The following is a 25,429-nucleotide window of genomic DNA, read 5'->3' as shown; positions in this document are numbered from 1 at the left end:
TTAAAAATTTTAATAAACTTATTTAAGGTTTGGACAAGTCGTGAGGCGAGTGCATTAAATTTTCTAATACTTCTTATAGCCTATTTCCATCAAAAGCATAACTGCAGTTAAGAGGTCAGGTAAGTAGCAAGTAAAGTTCCTTTTTCATTCACGTTAACCTGCAAAAGCAAATTGTGGTCTAAAACTTTTTTTTATTTTAAATTTTCTAATATTTCTTATAGCCTATTTCCATCAGATTCAAGTCGTAATCTCCCTTTTTCAATAGGCATAAACTTCAATTAGTTTAAAAATAAATGATAAGTTGTATTTTTTTAGCTTTTAAATCCATTCAATATAATATGTGTAAATTAAATAATATTTGTGTACCCCTTTTCTATTTAACGGGTCACCCTAATAAGCCATCGATATTATCAGTGGCAGAGATAGTGTGCTACACTCTCCACCTCCTCCTCGTCGCTGCAGGCTCGACAGAAATCGTTAGCGGGATAACCCCTTCGCCTAGCATGCGCTCCCATTAGAGTGTCCTGTAATTACACCGACAACTAATAATAATCTAATAATGGGCGGTCGATTTGTATAAGAGTTTTAGATCGTTTTCCGTTTATAAATGACCAGATCTGTTTTGTAACAGAACATGTTGGTTCTTTCGCCCAACGTTCGTTGGGTAATTTAATGAACATAGATTTCAGTCGGTGCTTACTCGAAGACAGGGGAACGCCTGCATCGAGCGCAGAGTTCGCTGAGCGTAGTTCAGTTCAGATAGCGGTAGATCCTGAATCTAAGTCCGAGCGGTTTACCCAGTCGCTTCCGTCTGGAATTCTGGCAGAAAACCTATTTTCGAAGCAGAGATGTGGACTAATGTAATCCAGGATATGTATGGACGATTGGGACATAAATTAAGGCAATAATTGGCGAATGCGACAATCGTGTGATCCGGCCTTAAGGGTTTCTTGGCCCTTACTCTGAAGTTCGAATCGAAAAGAAGTTATATTCGAACGCCTAACTCTTTTATAGTACCCACGACAGTCGTGTCTACGTAACCGGAACGACCCAGATTTATATTTGGCCAAGGACTGTCATTCCAGCAACACTCCCCAAAAACTCTTTGCGGAATTTGTATGCTGCTACAACAACATAGTACCAATCGTTCGAATTCGAACAAATTTACTATCGATTCGAACTACAGAGTAAGGACCGTGTATTATTTACGTTATTGAAAGTGAACAAGGGTATGATGCAATTGATGTGCCAGATATTAGCGAGTGAATGTCGGATAAGGATCTCATAACAGCAATTTGATCACTGCTTTTTGAATATAATAGTACATCATCGGCGTATATTTGATATTCGTGAACCTGGTAAGGATGAGCGGGAGCTCGGAAGGATTTAATGAGGTTGTACATTTGTTGGCCTACCCCGTAATCAATTTGTCTCAATTTAACTTGAATTCTCTAATCCTATCGAATGCTTTCATGAAATCTATTGAGCGCGTGTGAGACAAAATGATCGAGGTGAAGAAGAGTGTATGTTGTTCCTTGTCCCTTCTTGAAGGCAACCTGTCTAAGGCTGAAGGCTGTCTAAGCAAGTTAGAAGTGATCGTTAGAGATCTTTCTATGTTTTAAAATGGGGATAATAGAAGTGTCAACATTAGAAGAATTTTGGGATATCAAATATCATAGATCGATCATAGAACGGATTCTAAATACATTGGGGTGTGACGAAATAGTTATTTTTCAATAAGTTTTTGTGTGATGTGAGTGATGGGTGAAACATTTGGAGAAGGATCATAAGATTATCTTAGGGAGAATTTATATTATAAGTGGTAGGGAAATTCGTAGCGGATGAGCTGAAGATGTGTAGTAGACGTTGGTTTAGTGCAAGAAAGTTCTAAACTGTTATTAATTTGGGGGTTACTTTATGGCGATGTGGTTGTTTTATGGAAGTGTTTAGAGTCAGAAAGGGATTCATTATTGTTGTTAAAATGTACATTTGTGTTTTTGGTTTAAATTTTTGACATTTCTTTCTGCTGACGGAACTTTGGATACTTATTGAAGTTAAAGGTATGTTTTCGTCGCAGTTGGCGTACTTGATCCGCAGACAGTCAGTGTTCGAATGCGGGGTAGACAGCAAACTTGGCAAATAGGGAATTAAGCAAGTATTCCCTAATGTTTACCTTATGCCAGGAGATGTCGATGGTTTCTGGTGGGCGGAATAACAAAATCAAACTTGATTTGAATATCCTTATTGATTACTTGAAGCGACCTTTGAACGGCAGAGCACGAGTAATGGACAAGGGTTCTTTTATTTTGAGATTTTCAAAGGAAGAGAAAATCATTAAATTAAAATTGACACACGTTTATTTTTCCGATTTGGTCTGGTTGCTTGCTAAGGGGGCAAACATGCTGTCCCCAAAGTTGGTGTACGGTGGTTGGTTATTGTAAAACGAAAGACCGAGTATACACAAAAGAAAAGCAAGAACGCAGTCGAGGTAGTAACGTACCCGGAGAATGCTAGTCTACGACTGACACAAATTTTGTTCGAAATCGCTTTATATATGATACTTTCGATAAATTTATTGCAATTTCGGCGAAACTGTTAAAACTTTAACCCTCTTTAAAAAACCTAAGACCATCTGGACTAGTACTGTCTTCCTCAAAGTTCTTCATAATTATTTGGGTTTGTTCGTTTTGAATAACCTAGACAGTGTTATTTTAAAGCATGAAAGTAGTTTGATTTTTATTTTTAATTTTTTTAAGTTTTGGCGTTAATTTTTTTAGCGGTCGTCCTATTTACTAAATTTAAACCCAATGGAACGTGTTTAGAATTGGGTGTTTTCCTAATTTGCTAGTCAGATTATTCATTTGATTCTTTGAAATTATTTAAAATGCCTCTACAACATCTAGTCAGGGTTTTTCTTCATACATTGACATTGAGGACACAGCATACTAAGTGTTAAAAAATATAATTAAAATTTTCAAGTGAATCGAAACAAAGTGCTCGGGTATAAAAAGGAGTAGATTTTTCATATAATTGTATAAAATGTGGCATAATTTTGATTTTCACTTTACTTCAGATTACACCATTCTTCAAAATCGAATAGAAATGAAGCTACTCACCATAATAAGTTATAAATAGTATTTGGCTGCACTCGACTTACCGTAATATCGTTAACGAGAAGTGCTATTTGCTGCCTATCACGCACTTGTTCGATCCCGTACATCTCCGCACGTAGGTTAGCGGCTGCATATATATAATCGAAATGTAGATCATCATTAATATCGAATACCAGGGGTTGAGGACAGCGCTTCGGGCCCGACCAAAATGGTTGTCCACTTGAGGTGATTTGATCTGGTGGAAAATTGAACAGCAATTGTTTAATTTGATTAGCATAGTGCTCTTCCCAATGATTTCGTGCCCATTTGACGCAATCCAGAAAGTTGTTGGACCTTTCGTCGACTAAAGCTTTCTAAAAGTAGTGACAGAAATGGTGGCGATATTTAAGTCTGTATTTCTTGTATTTTTCACACTATAATCACCTTAACTGATTCCAAGATCTCCAAAGGTCGAATACCCTGCAATTTTATGATGCGTTCAATGAAGTTTGCATCAGATAGGTATTGTGCAGCATTCTCTGGCGATTGCGTAAATACACCTTCAAACATGTCACGAGCCCATTGCAATGTATGTTCAATTGCATTCGGGAAATTTTTCAACGTACATATAGGGATACTCTTTTCTGGGGGATCTTGTGACGAACTATAAGATTCAGTTAAAAATGGTACAATCACTTGTACATTTCCCATTGTGCCCAAAGTGCCCGATTCCACCAATGGCAAACGGTTGAATACACATTTGCGATCCATATAAATGCGAGCATCTACGTTGTCTAAAGCGTTAGCAACGCCGTCCAATTTGCCAAAGAACTCCTCTGAGAAAACTTTTTCGGTTTCGGGCCCAACACGCAATTCATACGCAGTGACTTTAATGTTAGGATTCATTTTCTTAATGGCATTTGCAGCTGTCTTTGCCTTTGGCTTCTGCACATCATGTGGTCGAAACAGGAATTGGCGATTTAAATTCGACTTTTCGATCAAATCCATGTCGGTTATAACGATTTCCCCTTGGCCTGAGCCAACTCCAATCATTGCGAAATTTTTAAGCAATTCGCAGCCGATGGCTCCAGCTCCGACAATGAAGTATCTAGAAGAAAAGTTCAAATATGGTACATATATAGGTTTTATAATGAATTAGTTAGTTTGATTAAGTGTAATCGGATTAGATTTAATAATGGTTAAATTAATTTTGACTAAATAAGTAATAGTAAAAATTATTAAAAAATTTATTTTGTATTAATGTTTAAATTTCAATCATTAGCAGATACGGTGATTAATTAATCAGCTATATCTAAAGCGATTCGTGCATTAATATGAATTATAATTAATTTTTAATATACATATGTTTACGTTTGTCTCATTGTGGTTTTATTTAGATAACGTTAGTTTTTGGTCTTAGGAGTAGTTGCATTTTACTTTTCTTTTATTTTTTTATTTTTAATTTCTCATTTTTTATTTATTTTTTATTTATTGTTTTTCTTTCGTTGCTTTGTTTTTGCGCCTTATAATTACTTTTGTACTTTAAAGGAGCTTTTAGACCTTATTGTGCTAATGAATTTGTTTAATAAATGTAATGAAGTGAAAAATATTATTATATTATTTATAAAGGCATCATATGCAAAAATGTAGTTGTTACTGGTGTTTAGTTTTACATTCGACCAAACAGGACTATTCAATCATATATTTTTTTCATTGGGATTAACATTTATTGATTAAATTAAATAATTCTTAACCCCAACACCGATGATTAAGATCACAAATTAGCCGCTACAACATCAAAAATTTTAGTCATTAATATTATTGATGATTACGATTAATTAATTTTAATCATTACCGCGATTAGCTTTTTAAACCATAATTTTTAATCATTACCCATATTAACTTTTTGTCAACACTGGTTTAAACTATTTCCTCACCTGGCGTCGCCCAATTTCTCTTGGAAATTCTTTCCGAAAATAGCAATCTGTGCATCATAACGTGAGCCCACCGGTTGAGCATCTGCCTCCTCAACTCCCTCGGTGGGAATACACTCAATAGCATCATAGTACAACCATTGGTAGATAGGTGTGAACTTGCCCGTGCACGCTTTAAGGACCTCTTGTGCTACGAAGCCGCCAATTGCCGCATCGATAGGACAAGTGTTTCCGGCACATGTCTTCGCAAACAACAACACCACATTGTCATTGATATCGGCATTTACTGACTTGCACATTTGCAAAAAAATCTGAGCGTCTTCCTCATTCCAGGGACGTGGTGGCTGTCCGACTTGTTCGACATATTTGTGTAATGCTGCGAACGCAATGTGTAGCGAAATTGGATGGTCAAATTTAGCAAAGTCAGAAATTAAAAATTCGGGTTCTTTTTCAGATTCCTGAAGCGATTTGAAATTCACAACTTTCGGCATCTTTACTTGTGTAGCTATGCCACCGGAAATGTATTCACCAAATTGGCTGGTGTCACCAATGCTAAATGTGTACGGACCTAATACGCTTATTTTGATCGGCTCACAGCCATTTAGCTCAGTCATTCCTTGTACTTCGCTGAAAGTCACATAGTCTCCATCATTTAAGCCATGACGGGTTTCATCCAAGCAAGTTATCACTCCCTGAGAATCACGTGTAATGCTAGCTATCATGGTGGAAATCGGCTGAGCACCATCCTGATCATAAATAGTGAAGTTTTCTCCAAAGTCACAAAAGATTTTAGCAAAGAGTCCATGAGTCTCAGCTATGATCAATGCAATGGAATTATCATGAGCAAATTTTGCTATGCGACGCTGTTCGGCGTCATCAGATGCTGTCAATACAATAACACGAAACTGTTTCATGAATTCTTCAGTCAATTCTCCTGTGTATGCTGTAGTGCGAACATAACTGTTAAGCTCAGCTAATTGGTTGCATGAAGCTTGTGCCCGATTTCGACCTACATCCGACTCGGTTAGATAAAATTGGGAAGCCAAATCACGAATCTAGAATAAAAATCAATGAACAATTAAATAGAGAATTGAAACTTACACGTCTGTACATTATTGCTGGATTTATTCAGGTTAGAGAACTATGTTATGTCTATTAGAGAATGATTAGAAAAACACTAGACATTAGAAACCAATTAGAATTCAACGTTTGAAAAGGACTATATATCTAACCTCTTTCTCGATATTGAGAACTATGTCCCCTTTTTTTAAAGAATGCTATAAGTCTCAACAGTTTCTCTAATCGACTTCTACCTTAGAGAAACACATTAGAATTCGAGTGGTTTTCTAATCGTTCTCTAAGCTAAATGTTTGTTGGGTTAACAAAAATTCACCAACATTCAAAAAATATTTTTAAAAGAAGCTTTCTAAATATGAACGAAATCGGACAATAAATACTAGTTTACCAAATATATCGACTCGTGCGCTACATCTTTAATGTATGCCACCATTACCACGACAGCCGGCTGTACGTACCGGAATGACTCGGGTTTTATCCGACCAAGGACTGTTGTTTCATCGATCTAACCCCGTTTAGGTCGGTGAAATAACTCAGACGTGGTTCGTCCATAGGGCTACATTTGCAAAGTATTCTTCTGCTCAGGGCTGTTGTTGTTGTAGTGGCACTACTAAGCCCCGCCTTTTCGGGTCTACGTACAATCATTTTCGTCAAGCTCAACTAACGGGAGGCCCAGGAAACGAGCTGTTTCGATGGGCTCGGACCAGAGGGAGAGGGGTGTTAGCTGAGTCGGATTGAGCTGGCATGTAAAGAGGTGGTTGGTGTCGTGGGGGGATTCTCCACATACCGGGCACTCATTGGGGATATTGGGGTCAAGTCTGGACAGGTATCTGTTGAGGCGGCTGCAGTATCCAGACCGTAATTGAGCCAGGGACTCCATCCGAACTCCACTCCGGTTAGTTGCAATTATTGCAACGGATGGAGTCACCTAAGAACCTGCTCTGGTCTTAGGTCTCATCGGGAGGGGACCACAAGCTATGTGGCTCCCTGCTGCTCAAGCCAAACGGCACAATCAGCCTCCACGGCTACCCGCTCGCGCAATGCACCCAACACCCGAAGAGCCTGCACGGCTCCGAGAAGCTCCTCTGGGCAGCAGCAAACCTCCCAACGCCCCTCCCCCACAGTCTACCGGCCCGTCTAACTCGCGCGTGCGAGCCAACCAGCAGCTCCTGGTTGCACACACCACCTGCTCCGTATGCTAAAGCAGAATATACCGGAACGTGACATCGGTCAAATGCACCTCATGCCTTGGCTGGTGTCACTTCGCACGAACTACAGTGCCCCATGCTGTAGAGCACCGCTGACGCAGACAACAGCGCCCTCATTGCAGCCACCTACCAACAGGCAGCAACAGCAAGCGCGTCAGATGCTACAGACCCAAGGTAGACCCCATTCCTCCCTCACCCCCCGTATCGCGACTAACACACCACACTATAGACCGCACCACAACCACTACATACCATACAACAGACACAAATGCACCACCGCCCACACGCCGCCGCCAACAACTCCTGGTTCCTCCAACAATCTGCACGGTGTTTCAGACCAGGATATTCCGTAATGTGACATCAGTCAAATGCAACATATTAGCCAAATAATTTCGAGGGCCCGTATTGCGCTGCACGGTCGCACAGTGGTTCGGATAGCAAATCTAGCTGGACGAAACTTCTTAAACAAATACTCGTTGATGGATTTTTACACCACTTCTTACCTAGGGGACTTTTGGGTCGCTGATTACGAATCTGAAGTCACTTATCAAAAATTCAAAATGGCGGATCCAATATGGCGGACGAAAATAAAAAAAATCGGTAGATTTCTATGAAACTGGGTATCTGGGGGTTTTCTGGGTCGCTGATTACATATCTAAAGTCATTTACCAAAAATTCAAAATGGCGGATCCAATATGGCGGACGAAAATTAAAAAAAAAATCGGTAGATTTCTATGTAACTGGGTATCTGGGGGTTTTCTGGGTTGCTGATTACGAATCTAAAGTCATTTACTTAATTTATTTTATTTACTTCGGAACGAGCATTTTCATCAGATATTTCTTTCAATTTACTAATCACATAATCACGGACACCTTGTTGCCTTTTAGAAGTTTCAGCAACACTTCTCCAAATGTCAAACAACTCACTTTTTAAGATTTTATTTACCACGACTAAAATTTAAGATCACAGCAAGAAACACAAATAAATTTCAGAAAAAATTTTATAACAGCGCTTAAAGATTTGCATGCCTGTTGTATAATTTTTTAATTTCAGAAAGCAGAAAATTCGCAAGTTAATATTTTTTTTAACTCTTACATAACCAAAGTTTTTATAACTCCAAGTATTTTTCTGTTTTAACACACAACCCCTAGCCCCCCCCCCCCCTCTCCCCGGTGGATCCGCCACTGATCTTATATTTATATTGAGATACATTCCTGTTAATAATTACTATTGAATTTTGAGATTTGACATACCGTCACTAAAATGTAAATATCTAAGCCAATTGGTTAGACGTGGTTATCGAACTTACCCTTTGCATTTGCGAAGGTGTAAAGAATAATATGTAAGTGGTTTTATAACGGCCTTCGGCGGCCTTTACTTTTCCTATTCTTTAATTTATTTTTTTAATTAATCAAAACGACGATTTTTCAGAATAAATTTGCTTATACCAATGTGGACATAAATTGCGTTATGACCTCTGAATCTGTATAAGGAATAAGTGTAATTTTTTGTTTATAAAGTCGATTTGCAATTATGCAAATATCTGTGAGTGCAATTAGCAATCTTTTAAGTTAAATTTCAGCTTTTAAAATAGAGTTCTCAAATAGGCGGCGTTGACTTACCTTTTTTTGTTTGTTTTCATATGTTAATGCTTTAATAAATGCAATTTATATTTGAATGTATTGTCAGGAATGTATTCCAAGTACCATTAAGTATTTTAAAAACAAAAAAATTTTGACTTTCGTCCAGCTAGATCTGCTATCCGAACCACTGTGGGTCGCAAGCCCCAACTGCAACGCCGCCCACTACCACCACAGGGCGTCACTTTCTAAAGCAGCGCACACAGCTAATGGCGGTCAGGCAACACACATCCCTCACCCCCCGCATAACAACACGTATCCCGAACCACACGAAGCTCCTTCAATTCAACTGGAGGAGATAACCGTCAGCAAGGGTCGGCAAGGGAATATTGATAGCTGCGGTTCAAGAGACGAAATTGAACAGCAACTCAACATTGTTGAATTGCTCCGGATACAATGTACACACCATACCGTGCAGTATTGTCTCATCGAAGCAGACATCGACCGCAGGGATACCATTCTAGAATTTTAGGGTATTGCTATCCGGTCAGGCGTTGTCGAGGTCGAAATATTTAACGTTTATATACCCCCTGTCACTTGCTGCCCGGCAGGATATCACCCTGATATAGGTGCGCTCCTCAGAGGTGAAAACCGTATGGTAGTAGGTGACTTTAATGCGCACCACGCTCTTTGGCACTCAAGCCTGTCAAACGATCGTAGGGAAACTGACTTGGCTGAGCAGATAAGACGATTCTACATTCTGCACAATGAACGACGACGCACCCACCAGGATTATGCGCAGCTGCTGCAGCTCGCCAGACAAAACAATAGTCAGCGCTGGTCTGATAAACAGCATATCATGGCGACCTTATGCTGACTTTGGCAATAGACAATCTGCCCATAGTCATATCGATCGATAAACCAACCGTCTTTGCTTCCGCGGAACACCGGACCTACATAAGTTCCGCAGGGTTATCACTACTGCTGCAGCTCGCTTCGTACCAGCAGGAACTTTCCTGCTGAAGCGGCTGTTCCAGCCGATGACCGTGATAACCTTCGTCAGATCGATCCCGGAAATCCCCGAATCAGGGATCTCAACACGAAGATTCGGCAGCTTGTGAACGTACATAAGCGGAAGAAGAGGGAAGAGCATCTGAAGACTTGTAACTTCACCTCTGGTGCGAGTAAGCTTTGGTCAACCGTGAGGTCATTGTCCAATAAAACAAAGCGCGAAGACAGAGTCTAATTATCTTTCGGCTATCTTATTAAAATTTTTAAAGGCAAATTTTCAAATACGATAGCGTCCAATCTTCATCTCGGTCTTATTACTACACGTGGTATAATTTCACCGTGATGAGTTTCAGTTGATGCTAATTTGTAGCAAACATAGCACTCGCAACTCATGGGGTTAATTTGTTTGTTTACAGTTTTTTCACATTATAACTAGCTACAAGAGAGTTCGAGCTAGTTGTCACTTTTACCTTGTTAAATATGCCTTGATAAAAACCCATGATTCAATAATAGTAAGGTTTTGTAATAAAACAGTATTCTCGCTTCCACACATAAAATCGGCTCCTTTACTTGTGCAGAATGTTGCTTACTCTACAGTTTCTAATGATATTAGTAGTAAAACCAAAAATTCTTCATAGTAAATATTCGTGAGCATCACCTTCGTTTGCGTAATTTTCTAGAACAAGTGTAGAATAGCGACCGTTTAGCTATAAAATAACCAAAAATACCGATTGATAGAACTTTTTACGCTGATTTGAACGATACCAAATTTATTCCGCGCAGGTAATAAATAAAGAAAATATAAGAGGTTTATTTGCTTTATTTATTTGTATTTTTTATTATAAATTGTTGAAACCCAAAAGTAGATAGTGACAAAATATGTAATATCGAATTAAAGGTAATAACTTGTACTTTCTAAATAATATTAATTTCTTTACCATTAATTATGCAGTTTTTCAAAAAATGTTATTTCATGAAAAAATAACATTTGTTCGTTTTTTTGTGATTTTGGTTTAAAAATACAAGAAGCTTTAAATTATGTACACCAGCTGAAAGACAAATTAATTATCTTTATGGTGGCGTCATTAGTTTTTTTTATCGGTTATACCTACAGTTCGTAAGATATAAATATTTAAAAAATTTAAAAACTGAACTTTAACCTTCTGGAACGTCTTAATTTTTTTACTTGCACCAAATAATTTTGGCATGGTTGAAATGAGCATAAAAAGTTTTATTGATCTGCAGTTTTCGTTTTTGCATAGATGAACGGTCGGTTCCAGGAAATGATGAATAACTTAAATCAAAAATGCACATATTTACGTATTGTTTAGTATTTCCATTATAACACCAAATATATTGCAAGTTCGCATAGAATTAATAATACACCTTTACTTCTAATTGTATACTTTGCGTACTTTTTGTAGTACCTTTCTACTACCGTTTTCGCAAAAGGCGATCACATTCTTCCCCTTTCTCCTACTTCCAAAATACAAATCTAGATACAGGAGTGTCAAATTTTAGCTGTCACAAATTAAACAACCTTGTATTATTGAATCATGATAAAAACCCATGAACCAACGACTACAGATCACCTAATCAGCCATCGTTGTATTTGTAATCGATTTTCAAAAGAAAGTTTTCGTAGCGTTTTTGACGTTTTTCGGTTTTGTTTACACCGTCTTCTACCTCTTCGTAGTGATTTTTTAGCGATTGAATGTGTTTTCTACAACGATTTTAATTATAAATTTTGGTTTATTACATATTTATGTTATATAGAATGAAGTGCTGTGTGATTGGAACAAGTTTGTGCGTATGTTTGGTTTGCCAAAAGGCGTAAATTTGCGTGAAAAGTGGGTGCACGTTTGTGGCCAGAACGTTGGCATTGAAAAATCGATCCGTGGTAATGATATGCGATTGTAAAATACTTTCAATCATGGAAACCATATTTTATGAACTTTCTTTTTTAATTGTCATCAAGTTTCACTTTGTATATTTTATAATAAATATCAATACTCAATCAACGCGCCTTTTTCGTTTTCTTTGTTTGTTCTCATTCTTAGGCAGATGTCAAAAACGCTCAGAAATATACTCTCAATTTTATGTGATTTTAAAATGTTGGCAAACTTCAAAAAAAATCATGGCCGAGGAATTGAGAGAACGGTTTTACCTTACTATGTTTTTATCATGATAAACCGCTCTCTCAATTCGTCGGCAAGGTTTTTTTTTTTTTTGAAGTTTGCCAACATTTTAAAATCATATAAAATTGAGAATAAAAAAAAAGGAATTGTACAAAGTTGTTGTTGTTTGAGATTGAAAATGAGAATGTGTGTATGAGTTTGTTTGTAAAATTTTAAAATTAAATTGTTTGCAAACGTCAAGAATTTGAAAAATTCCTCTCAGCGGTTCTACCTTTCTTTTTTTTTATCATGAAAAACATTACCAAGGTCATGATAAAAACCATGATAAAAACATAGTAAGGTAAAACCGTTCTCTCAATTCGTCGGCCATGATTTTTTTTTGAAGTTTGCCAACATTTTAAAATCACATAAAATTGAGAGTAAAAAGAATTGTTCAAAGTTGTTGTTGTTTGAGATTGAAAATGGGAATGTGTGTGTGAGTTTGTGTATAAAATTTTAAAATTAAATTGCTTGCAAACGTCAAGAATTTGAAAAATTCCTCTCAGCGGTTCTACCTTCCTATTTTTTTATCATGCCTGTAATTATTGTACCATGACGTTTGCCAGCATCTTAAGATCATACAAAATTGAGATAAAAAACTGAAATTGTTCGCAATTGTTGTTGTTTCAGATTGAAAATTGGAAATTGTGTATGAGTTTGAGTTTGAATTTTTAAATTTTATTGCTGGCAAACGTCAAACTACCTCTCAATAGTTTTACCTTGTTATGTTTTTACCTAGTCATATGGTTAGTGGGGGATGATCTGTTTTTTGTGAGGAATCTGGTGTAAAAAAATTTTCGTTTTTGCATTACTCATTTCATAATGATTAAAAATATGTAAGTTGAAATGTCTCACCTGTCACCACGGAATGAGCCGTATGCAGTTTTGTAGCATGTTTTCAATTCTACTTTACCGCCCAATTCTGTGTTTTCTTGATAAATTTTTTGTAAAGAAATTTTATCAAGATTTTTATCAAGTAAAAGCTTCCTTCGAATTCTGTGTCAATATTTATAAAACAAAAAGCTCTACGATTTCCACATTAGTGGAACTGATTTTCACATGAGTGGAACTGATTTCATTGTCACATATGAAGAATATGAATTTAAAAGCAAAAAAATTTTTGACTGCTGTAGCCGAGTAGGTAGAGATGTCGAATATAACTCCGTGTGTAGCAGGTTCAAATGCCGGCACATGGAGTATTTAATTGTTTTGTTAGAAACAAATTTATTTATAAAAAATGTATACATTTCGCACGAAATTTCAATTTGTTAATAGCATTTTCAATCTTGATAATTTATCAAGAAAAGAGCTTTTGATTTCTGTTATGGAATACCAATTCTTGATAAATAATAAAAAATTGACAAACTATAAAGATTTTCAATTTATAAAGTGTACAGAATCGCCCTGTTAATATAGTTTAGCTAAAAATTACCGTTAATTTTTTAGAATTGTCTTTGTAGGATATGCTTTCATATAACGCATAAACACAATTTATTTTATATGGAAGAAAACCGCAAGACCTTCGCAAAAAAAATTCTAAAACAAAAATTTTTAGGTACTTGAATTGAGTGGGCTACAAAATTACATACTCAAAATTTTTGTACAAAATCTAATTAAAAAGCTCGAAATTGTACGAAAGTTTGTTGAAATTGCACAAAGTTTGAAACTTGGATTTAAACGGTGATTGTTAAAGAATGAACTATGTTCTTAAAAATAACTCAAATTAAATAACAAAAAAAAAAACTTGTGAAAACGGGTCAAAATTTGGTGCGACTAAATTTTTTTCGACCGCTGTATGTATGTTAATGTTATATCGCATGTTTAATAACATCACGAAGTATTTCAAAATTTCAATTTTGTGCGAAAACTCAATCAGATGGAAAGACATATCTTTGCCATGTTTGGCAAGTTTGGTTATCTGTTAGCCTGGACATTTTCTACTTATCAATTTTATTAATTGCGTAATGAAATCTAAAAAACGTAAATTTTTAGTTACATCCCTATATTATTAAACGTGCGATATGTACGTTTTTTAATCTTTGTTAACAAACTTAATAAAAGTTTGTTTTGGTTTATGAATACATAGATGATTTTTACATATGTATTTAAAAATAAAATAAAAAGAATTACCAGCAATACATCAAAATACAATACATACATTTTTTTGTATAAGATATTCCTGGGTGGGGAGTTTTACGGAATTTCGGGCAAAGCATGAATAAATAAATTAAATTAAATTAAAATCGCGGAATTTTATTTTCGAAATCGGGAATTCTCAAAAACGAGCTGGCTACCCTGATACATATGCATGCTGCATATGTGCAAGTGTATGTTGAAATCGCGTATCCGCACTTCTCTTGCGCATTATCGAAGGGCGGTTGACCCCGATAAGCTACATAGCTATTTCACTCTTACGCCTTGCGCATTGGCAAAACTTAGTGACAATGAATCATCAACTTGCTTTTCAACCACTTCTTATTCTTTTATGAAATATTTTTCGCTGGTTTGCTAATATTAATTAAAAGCTAAACGACCAAAAACTAATTTTCTAAGATTCCTAACAAAGTATTAACTAAAGGCTTGATTGACAACTTTTATTTAAGCACTACTATTTCAAAGAATTCTATAATACATACATATTATCTTGAACTTAAAATCCATACTTACACACACACATATGTATGTACATCTATGGATTTTCCCTCGACAATTTTAAGTTTTGATATAAAGAAAACGAGTCAGTCTCCTTCGATTTCACTATGCAATTGTTTTCAAACTTTTATAGTATATGAAAGAATATCAACCTAGAACTGGACATGACAGTGCAAATTATAATAAATGTTCAACTTCACAAGTTTGATTTCCATAAGTTGACTCGCTTTTATTACGCTGGAAGTAAAACGTCGTAAAACGGCGGTAAAATAAATACAAACGATACACCCGAACAAAATTTTTCTAAAGTAGACCAAGGCAGAAAGAGGAAGAACAATTATTGATTTTTCCTCCGGTCATCTTAAGATTATACATAATTGCATCGTGATTGCAATGCAAAAGTATGTGCATATCATCGTTACGGATTTATATTTCAAAAACAGGTTTTGATAAATCACATTTAAATGTTAATATGTATATTCATGTATATAGGCACATATAAGGCAAAAATACTGTTTGGTTTTTGTACTTACGGTGCAATTTGCCTTGTCATGCAGCGTGATCGATTTCACACCTCCCAAAATTACATTCTTAGCTATCTCCAGTCCGAGACCGCCAATACCTGACAATAATATGTCAGAATTTGCCATTCGACGCATTGCATCATGGCCAAGTACATACAATTGGCGCGAGTATAAAGACTCGTCGATGTCAGAAGCACCGCGCGAACGAGGGTCGCCTGTCGGATTACCACCAGCCATTTGGTTATTTCTTCCGTACACTACTCCGATATTAGATTTAGTCCCGTTTGAGTTCGAGTTATTAACGTTGGCGTTTACGGCGCTAACGGACGCTGAAGTTGTTGCCAAAATATTTCCCTTCGAAATTTTTTCTTTTAACTCCAATGAATTATTTGATTCCTCAGATCTTACATCCGTCACAGCGCATTCACCCGAATCAGAAACAAAAACTCCGCTTTGACCGCTTCCTTTCTTCACTACCGACGATGAACTGGTGCTATCGCTATCGGTGCTACTTTTCCCACCAGCACAAGTACTGCCGACAGAGCCAGCTATAGCGTCACTTAACGAAACCGAATGGGATGGCACGGTTGGTTTCTTCGGTACGTCAACTTCGATTCCTTCCACACCACTTTCGTAAATGCGGTTATCGTCGCCGTTGTCAGTGTTGTTATTGCCCTGAGTATTTCTATTAGTGGGGCTCGTGGTGGGGGTGTTTGCGTTGGGAGCGCCACCGGTAGGCGCGAGCAGCTTGCGCTTTTTGGCTGCTGGTGGCTCTGCAGGCGAGTTTTGCTCAGCTGTTGGTGAACTTGAAGACATCGGGCGGCTGGCGTCCACAACACAACAATAAGCCAGCAATCCTTTTCACTTAGCTCCACGGCACCAAGTTCTTTACTTTTGCTATTAAGAGCTAAAGATTTTGTCCATCAATTTCTACTCTGTCAATGCGGCCGGTTGATGTCCTTATCTTGGAGACACCCGCAAGGTCAATGTCAAAGTAAGCACTGGCGATGATCGAGCTTAACGCCCCAGAGAATCTTGAAAACGTAAAGAATCTACAAAGAAATGCAATCAAGAACCATCTCATTAAATGTATATGTATTTATGCATGTATGTATGTACACGATCCAATGAATTTAGTACATTTATATGCGCAAGCATCTTTTTATAAACTACAAAACTAATCCAGAAAAATGTTAATGCACTGTATAGAGAATGCAAGCGCTAAACATGACGAAAATACAATATTCTAAGAACCCCCACATGGCTATAACTATTGAAAATTCGATCCCCAGCACGTTTTTTCCCTGTTACTAAAAATATATATGCATAATTAACTCCTTCGCTCCTTTCACTACTTCCCAATCACCACTTATCCTCCCATGCACTTATGCGTCTCGCAAACTATATATTAAAATTTGCTTTTGCCACACAGATATCCAGCGATACCACCTCCACGCTAACAAATATAGACCAAAGGCCTTGTTTATCTTTTGCAAAACACAGTAATTGACGATACCTCTTCCCAAAAATTTACAGATTTAGCAAAAATTTTAACTGCGAAATTCACTAAATCACCGAAATGTACGCTCAACACAAATTCTCGTCTGCGAAGAAGTTGAAAAGAACAAAGAGAACGAGTGCAGTGTTGCACTTTTTGTTACTATCTTCTATTTATTTTTATTTGCCAATAAAGTTTTTTGCTGTAATTGTGAATGATTATGCTCTGTTCTCAAGCGGCGTCAAAATCTTTTATCGCTCAAAACCGGTCGTACACGCTATAAAGGCTGATTCACATATAACTTTCTTCGCTTTGCTTGATAGTTCTTTGCTTTGGCATATACCCTGCAAAAATCGCGAATACTCCATGCATGCGTGTAAAGAGTACTCCCTAAGGACCAAAGAGTACCTAAAATTAACCACAATTCATATAAAAAATATGGTCCAATTAACATTGCGATGTCCTAGGGCAGGACCATATACTCCATCCCTGCATTACATCAGAGTAGCACAAAACTACTCCAACATATTAACAATGGCATTGTTGTTATATTTTTTCATTTGTACACGCATTTGTTCTTCACTTCTCAAATGCTTTTTCGAAATTAATAAAAACCAAGACAAAAATTAAAAATTACATGTTGCCTCTGACGGCATTCGTACCCGAACATGCTGGGAGCTAAGAACTAACAGCGAGCATCTCTACACGTTCAGCTACAGCCAGACATGCAAATGTGCTTTCAAATGCTCAACTTCAATCACATTTCGTTAAAGCACGAGCAGTTATCGGATAACAAACAATAAGCTGGCGCAGAGACACGAGTTGGTCCGCTACAGCATGACAGAGGCACACTTTTGTAAGTACTTCAAATTACCACAAAGAGACTACATGGTCCAACGATTTTTGCAGGGAAACTGCAGCAGATTCGGTGGTGTCATATACACAAAAATTGTCGTGATACCGAAAGCCAGAGAACTGAATTTATGCTGTAGGAGCTTCAAAGATTAGGGCACGGTTAATTGCCTATACGATATCATAAAAAATATATTAATTGTGGGCGTTATGTACATCTGAAATTCTCATTTCGTGTTGGCAATAGCCATGAAAACCATACTGAACGTGGAACCCTGTGCCAAACTCGACATAACCACCTCCGAGCAAATTAAGCAGCCGCCATTTAATTTGGCAAACAAAAGTTTGTCTGCATAAAGGCCCGTTTACATACAACTTTGGCGTTGCGTTGGCGTTGGCGTCCCTTCGACAGCTGACTATGAATACATGCATTTATATGAAAGTCTCCATATAACCAAAGTTGGGTACCGCCAACGCCAACACAACGCAGAAAGATGGCCAATTCTCAACTTTTCGCACGCGTCGTTCGTCAGCTGTTCTAAATAATCAAAATTATGTGATTTAATTTTCTTTTTAAATCAAATGCGGACAAGAAATATAGTTTTTAATGCAATTATTGATGTAAAATTTGGATTTATCTGCCGCTAGTATGTTAATTTAGTGACCAAAGTATTCTCTGCTAAGCGTACGCAACGCCAAAGTTGTATGTGGACGGGCCTTAACACCGACCTTGATAACCGGGCGACAAATTTGTACCATGCGCATCGAATGAGGTTGTTGAAGCAAGTATAATGCGGCGTTTTTGCTGCATTTAAAATGTAACATTAAGCACTTTCGAACATATTTTTGAAGTGAAATTTCTTAAGCGGCGGTATCGCAAAAATGGAGAGTGAAATTTTTAAAACTGAAAACGTTACATGAGTGAGAAGGAAGAAGATATAGGTAGTATAGGGAAGGGGAAAAAAGAAATAAAGCGACGCATGACGGGTACGAGTACCTATATATGTATATATGTATGTTTGAATGCACGTATGTATGTATACATATCGTCGTTTAAAGTGCAAAACCGCGTATCAACAAAATGCAAAACCGCGTATCAGCAAAATTTCGAAGAGCGTTCATGCTATCGCATTTAGCAAATTAACATTTACCCGAGTTCGAAATCGTATGCTTTTGACAAACAGCCGTGTTCCAGTCGCTTATTCAGATCCGTATCTGTTACGATCAATTTTCAAGCAGAAGATAATGTGCAAAAAAAACTACTGAAAAGAAAACAAAATTTTTAAACCAAAAATTCAATACAAAACCTTGAATTGTTTTAACCATAAACGAATATTTGTTTATGTATATATTCATTTGTCGGTGCTGTCCATTAAAATTTCCTCACTTAATTAGAGTTGTTCACAAATTAACACATCGATGTTGAATTTGCTTAACTTTTCTTTATCCAAATAATGTAAAATAATAAATGAAATCTCGATCGGCGATCACTGAAACGCAGCTAGCCACTGTATACTCGAAAAAGCAATGTCGCCACTTTTTCTCATTAAACCATGTTCGAATCGTGGAAATTTTGGAAGATCACAGGGTTGCTTTTAGCATTTAGATTCTTAATGCAAAAATGGAGTTGCACTTAGTTGCATTTAGGTGACGAATTTTGTATGGATAAATATACATTTAGAGTAGTATTTAGAGCTAAATGCGCTAAATATGATTTTACGCGTAAGCACTATTACAGTCATGACTTGTGCCACTCTGCCATAGTACGGTTGTTGCTCCCTTTCATACCACAGTAATTTTGTATACAACTATGAATCAACAAAATGCATGCCCCTTCTCATTTTCAACCCTGATCAGATTTTACCCCCGAGGAGTACTCAAAAAGGTTTATTAGAGCTTAACTGACGGCAGCGTTGATCCGGATCAACTCGGGAATTAACTGCAGTTGATCCGGATTAAGTCCCAGTATAGTATAGTGAAAGCATAAACAGACGGCAGCGTTGATCCTGATCAAGTCTGAGTTAATCCGGATCAACGCTGCCGTCTGTTTAAGCTTTAAGTGTATAGTTATTCAAACCCCAATGCCTGCCAGCGTATCTGCACAGATATTTAATTAAGCACACCCAAGTTTGAAAACCATTACCCGGAGTTCCCCCAGCTCGGAGTTAACCATAACCGAAATTTATTTTTTTTTGGTAATATAATAATTTGTCAGTGCTATCAAATAAAAATTGTCTTAAGTAATTATGAAACAAAACAAACAGAGTTGATCCCAAATTGATCCAGATTTCTATCAGCATCACATCGATGTGGGATTAGAGGGACTTTTTTTTATCAAAATAATGTAAAATAATAAATGAAATCTTTATCTGCGATCACTGAAACGCGGCTAGCAACGTATACGCAAAAAGGTGGACTTTGAAATTTAGACCCCCGATTCGGGGATTAAAAGTGCGGGAGCCTTCTAGTTTTTGAGATATTTAGGGCCAGTATTACAATGCATTTTTAAGTTGAACTTAAGATTTTGCGTTTCATCGACCACTTTTTCATCAAAAACTAAAGTGCAACTTAAGTTCAACTTAAGTCGAAAATATTGGCGACTTAAATAGCAAACACTTATTTTTTTAAGTGATTACAATTTTTATGCATTTCTATTCCAAGCATATACTTTTTCGAAATTGAAGTAGAAAACTCAAGTAGTGGTTTCTATACAGCGCATTGCTTTTATGCATACCGATTTTGAAGCTTTAAAGTGATTGCTATTGAAAATAGTATTCATTAGTTTTATGCATATGACCCATTGTTTTGCTTCTCAATTAAAATTGATCATAAACATCTGTTTGCTAAATCAGCTGTATTGCGACTTAGTTTACATTTAGTCGCCGATGGCCGCGACTTAAGTTTAACTTAAGTTGAACTTAAGATTTGCTCAAAAAATTGTTGGTGAAACGCAAAGCCTTAAATTAGACTTAATTTTAATTAAAAAATGCATTGTAAAACCGGCCCTATGTATTAGACAAATCAATACGAACATACACCTTAAGTACACTTCAAATCAATTTAAATTGTTTAGTTATTATTAATTTTTTTTACTGCTTTCCTTGGAAAAACAGTTATATTTTATTTATTAAATATTTTGTTTCTTCATTTCACAACAAGAACGATAGAACAAGAACGCAGAATGACATTTGTGGCAATGGGTAAACAAAGAATATAGAAGAACGTTTGTGAAGTTTGCTTTTAAATCTTTTGCTCTATTCGCCGTGAGTTTTACACTTATAAGGGGTTGAGGATTTATGCCTCCTCAAAGCAAATGTTTTGCATATATACAAAGATATATATATTTGAAATTCCAAATGAAGAACTCTGCTGATAAATTGTTATGATCCTCCAGCTTGAATATTTTTTGCACAGTAAATGTTATATATTTTTGAAAAGAGGATAGGGGCCTTGCAGAAAGATGTTGCCCCTCTCTTTTCGTTTGAAGCCCACTTTGTAACATTTTAATTAACTAGAATATTATAAACTATATGGCAACCATCAAAAATTCGCATATAATTACACAAAAGCCCTCTTAACCAGCTTTCGTTTGATAACAATATCGAATGTCCTTAATACATTACTTACCCTTCATAGTTATAAATTTGCTTAATAAGTGGTAACTCTATTAAAAACACCAACATATTAATTTAGTCTCAAACCCGTTTCGCTTGATGCCCATATTGTGATATTTTACTGACTATCATATTTAAACAATGCATTTTTAATTAGGCGGCAAACCCTTTAAAAAACCAAAACAGGTCTGTAAAGGCCCCGCCAAATTGAAATTCTTTTCTGCCTCACAGGGATGCTTTTGACTGACAAGACGCACATAACATTGCGGGGCGCCACAATGAAAACGTTGCCGCAAACAAAACGGCTCATTTTGATTGGCCAAAAGTCAGTTGCTCTGAATTCATTCCATACATTGTTGTTTTGCCGCATTGACGCGCATCTAAAGTTGAGAGTTGGGCGATTTTTATCAGTTGCGGCAATGCATGCGTTGGCAAAGTGGCGTCTTCTATTCAAAATCCCAGAGTTAACTTCGATGTCAGTCAAAAGTATCCCTGTGACGCAGAAAAGAATTTCTATCTGGCGGGGCCTTGAGTCTATATTTTTCATCTGACATCTCATTTGGAAACGCGACAGAACGGTGTAAATCTGATGCTCTTCCCAAAAATAAAAGGCGGCAACACTTTTAAAAAAATAAGATATTCTTTCTGGCAAATCTTTAGATCAAGCCCGTTTACATGGCACCTTTTTTTTAAATTGCGCGAACGGTGTAAGTCTTATGATTTTAGAAGCAGGTGGCAACCCTATTCAAAAAACTGAAACCTTCTTGAACATCTACAGGCCCAGCCCTTCTATTTGGCACCTCTTCTGTTTTAATACAACGAACGGCGTAAGTCTTCTATTTTAGAAGCAGGTGGCAAGCCTATTCAAAAAGTTGGGATCTTCTTGCTCATCTACAGGCCTAGCTCTTTCATTTGGCACCTTTTCTGTTTTAATAAACCGAACGGTGCAGATTTTATAGTTTTAAAAAAGGTGGCAACCCTATTCAAAAAAGTCGTGCCTTGTGGTACATACATCTACAGGCTAAGCCCTTTAATTTGGCACCTCAGTTTTGTAAATCGAATAATCGGTGCAGATCTGATGCCGTTAACAAAAACTCCCATCATGTATTGTAGGTATACATATATATATAGATTTGAACTAACCCTGGTATTTGGGTATAGGGGTAATTAAAATCCATGTAGGAGCTTCAAAACTATCACATTCGAATATAAACAGCTCTGAAATACTTGATTTTTAACTTTGACTTTTATTTTTGTCTGGAAAAATAAAAGTCAACAATTACCGATTATTTTCTGCTCAAAAAAATAAAAGGCAAATTTTAACTTTTATTTTTGCCTTAAAAAAATAAAAAGCAAAAATAATCGGTATTATTTGCTCAAAATGATATAAGTCATATTTTTAAAAGTCATGGAGAAAGCAGAATCTGCAATGAGAGACGAGTCTAACGGTACCTTTGAAAAAGCTATAGCATAATTTTTTTCACTATGCCTTTTTGATATCAAAAATTTTTAAATAACTTTTGTTTTCAGTCTCTGTCATAAAAAAATTGTTTAGCCCAGTAAAATTTGATTTTTTCTAAAAAAAATAGTAGTAGCGAACTTTGGATGCAGTTTACTTCTATTTAATATGTAGATCATGGACCTATACTCTTGCCCTTAAATTGCATATGGAAGCATTCCGCCATCTTGGATTTTATGTTTTTTGGGTTTATCGCGATTTGAAAGCTTATTTTGCATTTTTCATAAAAAATTTCTACTTTGTCACGGTTTTCGCCATACATCAACAATTTCATTTTAAATTCTCTACAAATTTATATTGAACCAAAGAACCTAGAATGCAAACTAAGGCTATCTGCACACTTGTCGTCCAATCATAGTTGCGTTATCGTCTCGCCCTGAAATTTTTGAGCCGAGCACATGCATTTCAAAGGAGATCTACACACTTGTCGTTATCGGCTAGTTATCGGCAAATCGTAGAAGATGCAGAAACGGATAAGTACGGCACTGTCGTTTGCTAATCGTTGTGCACGCACACGGTGTAGCGAAACAATGGTGGCGCCGTCAGAAGTACCGCTACTTCGGTTTTGCCGATTTTGACAGTTGTGGTAACTCGTAAATAAACTTTTGTTTACAAATCAGTGGCATAGAGAAATTTGAATTATTAGTGAAAAATCGGTTTAAATCGTGTTAATTTGCATTTTTTTAGTGATTTTTCAGTTGAAGAGTGTGTAAAAACTGATAAAATGAAGTGCCGTGTATTAAATTGCGACAGCCGTGAAGGTAGTTACTCGAAATCCAGCTTTTTTCCTCTCCTCGCTACGATGCCGTGGAGAGAAAGTGGGTGGAATTCTGCGGGAAAGCTAAGCCATTCAATTTGGATACCAGCTTCATATGCATGCGCTGTTGTCCTTCCATGAAGTGCACCATGGTGCCCCATCTCATTATGCGTAGCGCTGCGACGAATCGCTGCATTTTGTGTATACAGGGTGTCCCAGAAGTAACCTGCCAAACTTGAGGAGAAGGCAGGTGGGGTAGTGAGCTCCCTGATAAGCAAAAATTTTTCAAGTAAAAGTGTCACCGTTTTTGAATTATTTAAATTTTTTGAATTAAAGAAAAATCGTGCCTTTTCATGTATTTTCTTTAACTGCATCTACAAACAAGGCTATACTTAGTAAATTTTTTATGCAAAATACTTCCAGATAGTTGCTTCTCCATATTCAAATGCAATGGCATTTATTGATAAAATATGCTAAAATTGGCGACCTTCTAATCAAATACAAGCTAGGCATCTTTTAAGAAAATACGCTTTTAGAGATCTTAAACTCAATTGGGCTATCTCAGCAGCAGCTCCATTTATTAGTTCCCGCAAATGCTCTTCGTTTTGAATTGTTTTTGAATAAATTTTGTCCTTAAGACAGCCCCAGTAGAAAAAATCTAATGGATTCAGGTCTGGCGATCGAGCGGGCCACGAGATTGGCCCGTATCGTCCAATCCATCGGCGAGGATAAGTTTCGTCTAAATGAGCTCTTACTTCACGCCCGTAGTGAGCAGGACATCCGTCATTTTTTCTGCCATAGTCTTCGCCGCAGGTTTAAGGGTACACCTTCTAAAAGAGTTGGAAGCCTTTCCTGAAGGAACTTTAAATAACTGTTGGAGTTGAGCGTTGGCGACAGTTCCACAGGTCCCAATATCTGACAATTAAAAATACCACACCATAAATTTATTTTGTACTGGTACTGCGAACGATCTTATCTCATTTCGGGAGGATTGTCTTTCTGCTAACTTTGAAGGTTATGTAAATTAAAATAACCATCACGTTTGTATGATGATTCATCGCTCCAAAATATTTTATTAACAAAGTTGGGGTCTGAATCATGCATTCGCAACATTTTACTGCAAAATCTAACCCTCGACAGGTAATCTCTCTCTTGTAAAGCCTGAACACGTTGAATGTGGTAGGGATGGTATTTTAAAGCCTTGTGAACTGTAGTTTTTGGTATTCCAGTCCGTCTTTCCATCATTCTCCCTGAAGTCGATGGACCTAGTTCCACTTCCTCTAACACAACTTTAACATCTACCGTTGCAGGACGTCCTGTCTCGCCGCCACGCCTTCCAGGTATGCGACCTTAAAAAAGTTAAAAATGATAGTTAAAAGAAGAATGGCTTCAAACAAGAAAGGTGTAAAAATCACTTACATTCATATATTTCTCTCTGGGTCCGGGCGAATACTTCACGGCCCGGATGCCGACGATTGGGGTATCGCTCTGCTGCTTTGAGCAGCTCTGGCATTACAGCAAGCTTCACCGTAAATTCACCGACGTATACTGCGTGTTCTCTGTCATAGTATTAATAACACAATGTTCGAAGGGTCCAATTCCACAAAATCCACTTTCATTATTTCCGGTAAGTAACGCAAAATAATGTCAGGAGCAAGCAATAATGTACCATGCATGTCATTGGTCGGTAACAAGACCAACTTAAATTTAAATCTATTAAATACATTCTAGCGTGTCTAAGTCCTTTACCCACAAAAGCGGCTATAACTTTTTTTCTATTCGAAACAGTAAGAGTGGCACCTTTCTAAAATCTTTATTAAATGTCCAATTTTTTTATGTAATGTAAAGTTATAGCTCAGTACATTTTTTTTTCACCAGAGATAGTCAAATTTGGGGAAGTAAATATCAAAAAGTTTAAAATCGCAATATAGTC

At 36.8% G+C, this 25,429-nt stretch overlaps 1 protein-coding gene across 2 annotated transcripts in view; it reads right to left on the bottom strand.

Annotated features, from left to right (window-relative positions):
• LOC118742400 (ubiquitin-like modifier-activating enzyme 1) overlaps nt 1-16,863 on the bottom strand; it is a 19,776-nt gene extending 2,913 nt beyond the window's left edge. The window contains exons 1-5 of one of the 2 annotated variants that reach the window (XM_036474452.1): nt 16,791-16,863; nt 15,266-16,308; nt 5,030-6,081; nt 3,537-4,200; nt 3,158-3,466 (exon numbers count right to left, since the gene is read on the bottom strand). In XM_036474452.1, coding sequence (XP_036330345.1) covers nt 3,158-3,466; nt 3,537-4,200; nt 5,030-6,081; nt 15,266-16,072 — 2,832 coding nt within the window. In that variant the 5' untranslated portion in view covers nt 16,073-16,308; nt 16,791-16,863. Of the gene's footprint in view, nt 1-3,157; nt 3,467-3,536; nt 4,201-5,029; nt 6,082-15,265; nt 16,309-16,772 lie in introns of both variants that reach the window. The other variant, XM_036474451.1, reaches the window with a different exon arrangement.
• Nucleotides 16,864-25,429: the final 8,566 nt, after the last annotated feature.

Source organism: Rhagoletis pomonella, unplaced genomic scaffold (assembly GCF_013731165.1).
Source record: "Rhagoletis pomonella isolate Grant_MI unplaced genomic scaffold, Rhpom_1.0 Rhpom_scaffold_00007, whole genome shotgun sequence".
NCBI classification, from domain to species: domain Eukaryota; kingdom Metazoa; phylum Arthropoda; class Insecta; order Diptera; family Tephritidae; genus Rhagoletis; species Rhagoletis pomonella.
Note: the sequence above shows the minus strand (reverse complement) of the source record. Positions and strands in the feature narration are given on the sequence as shown.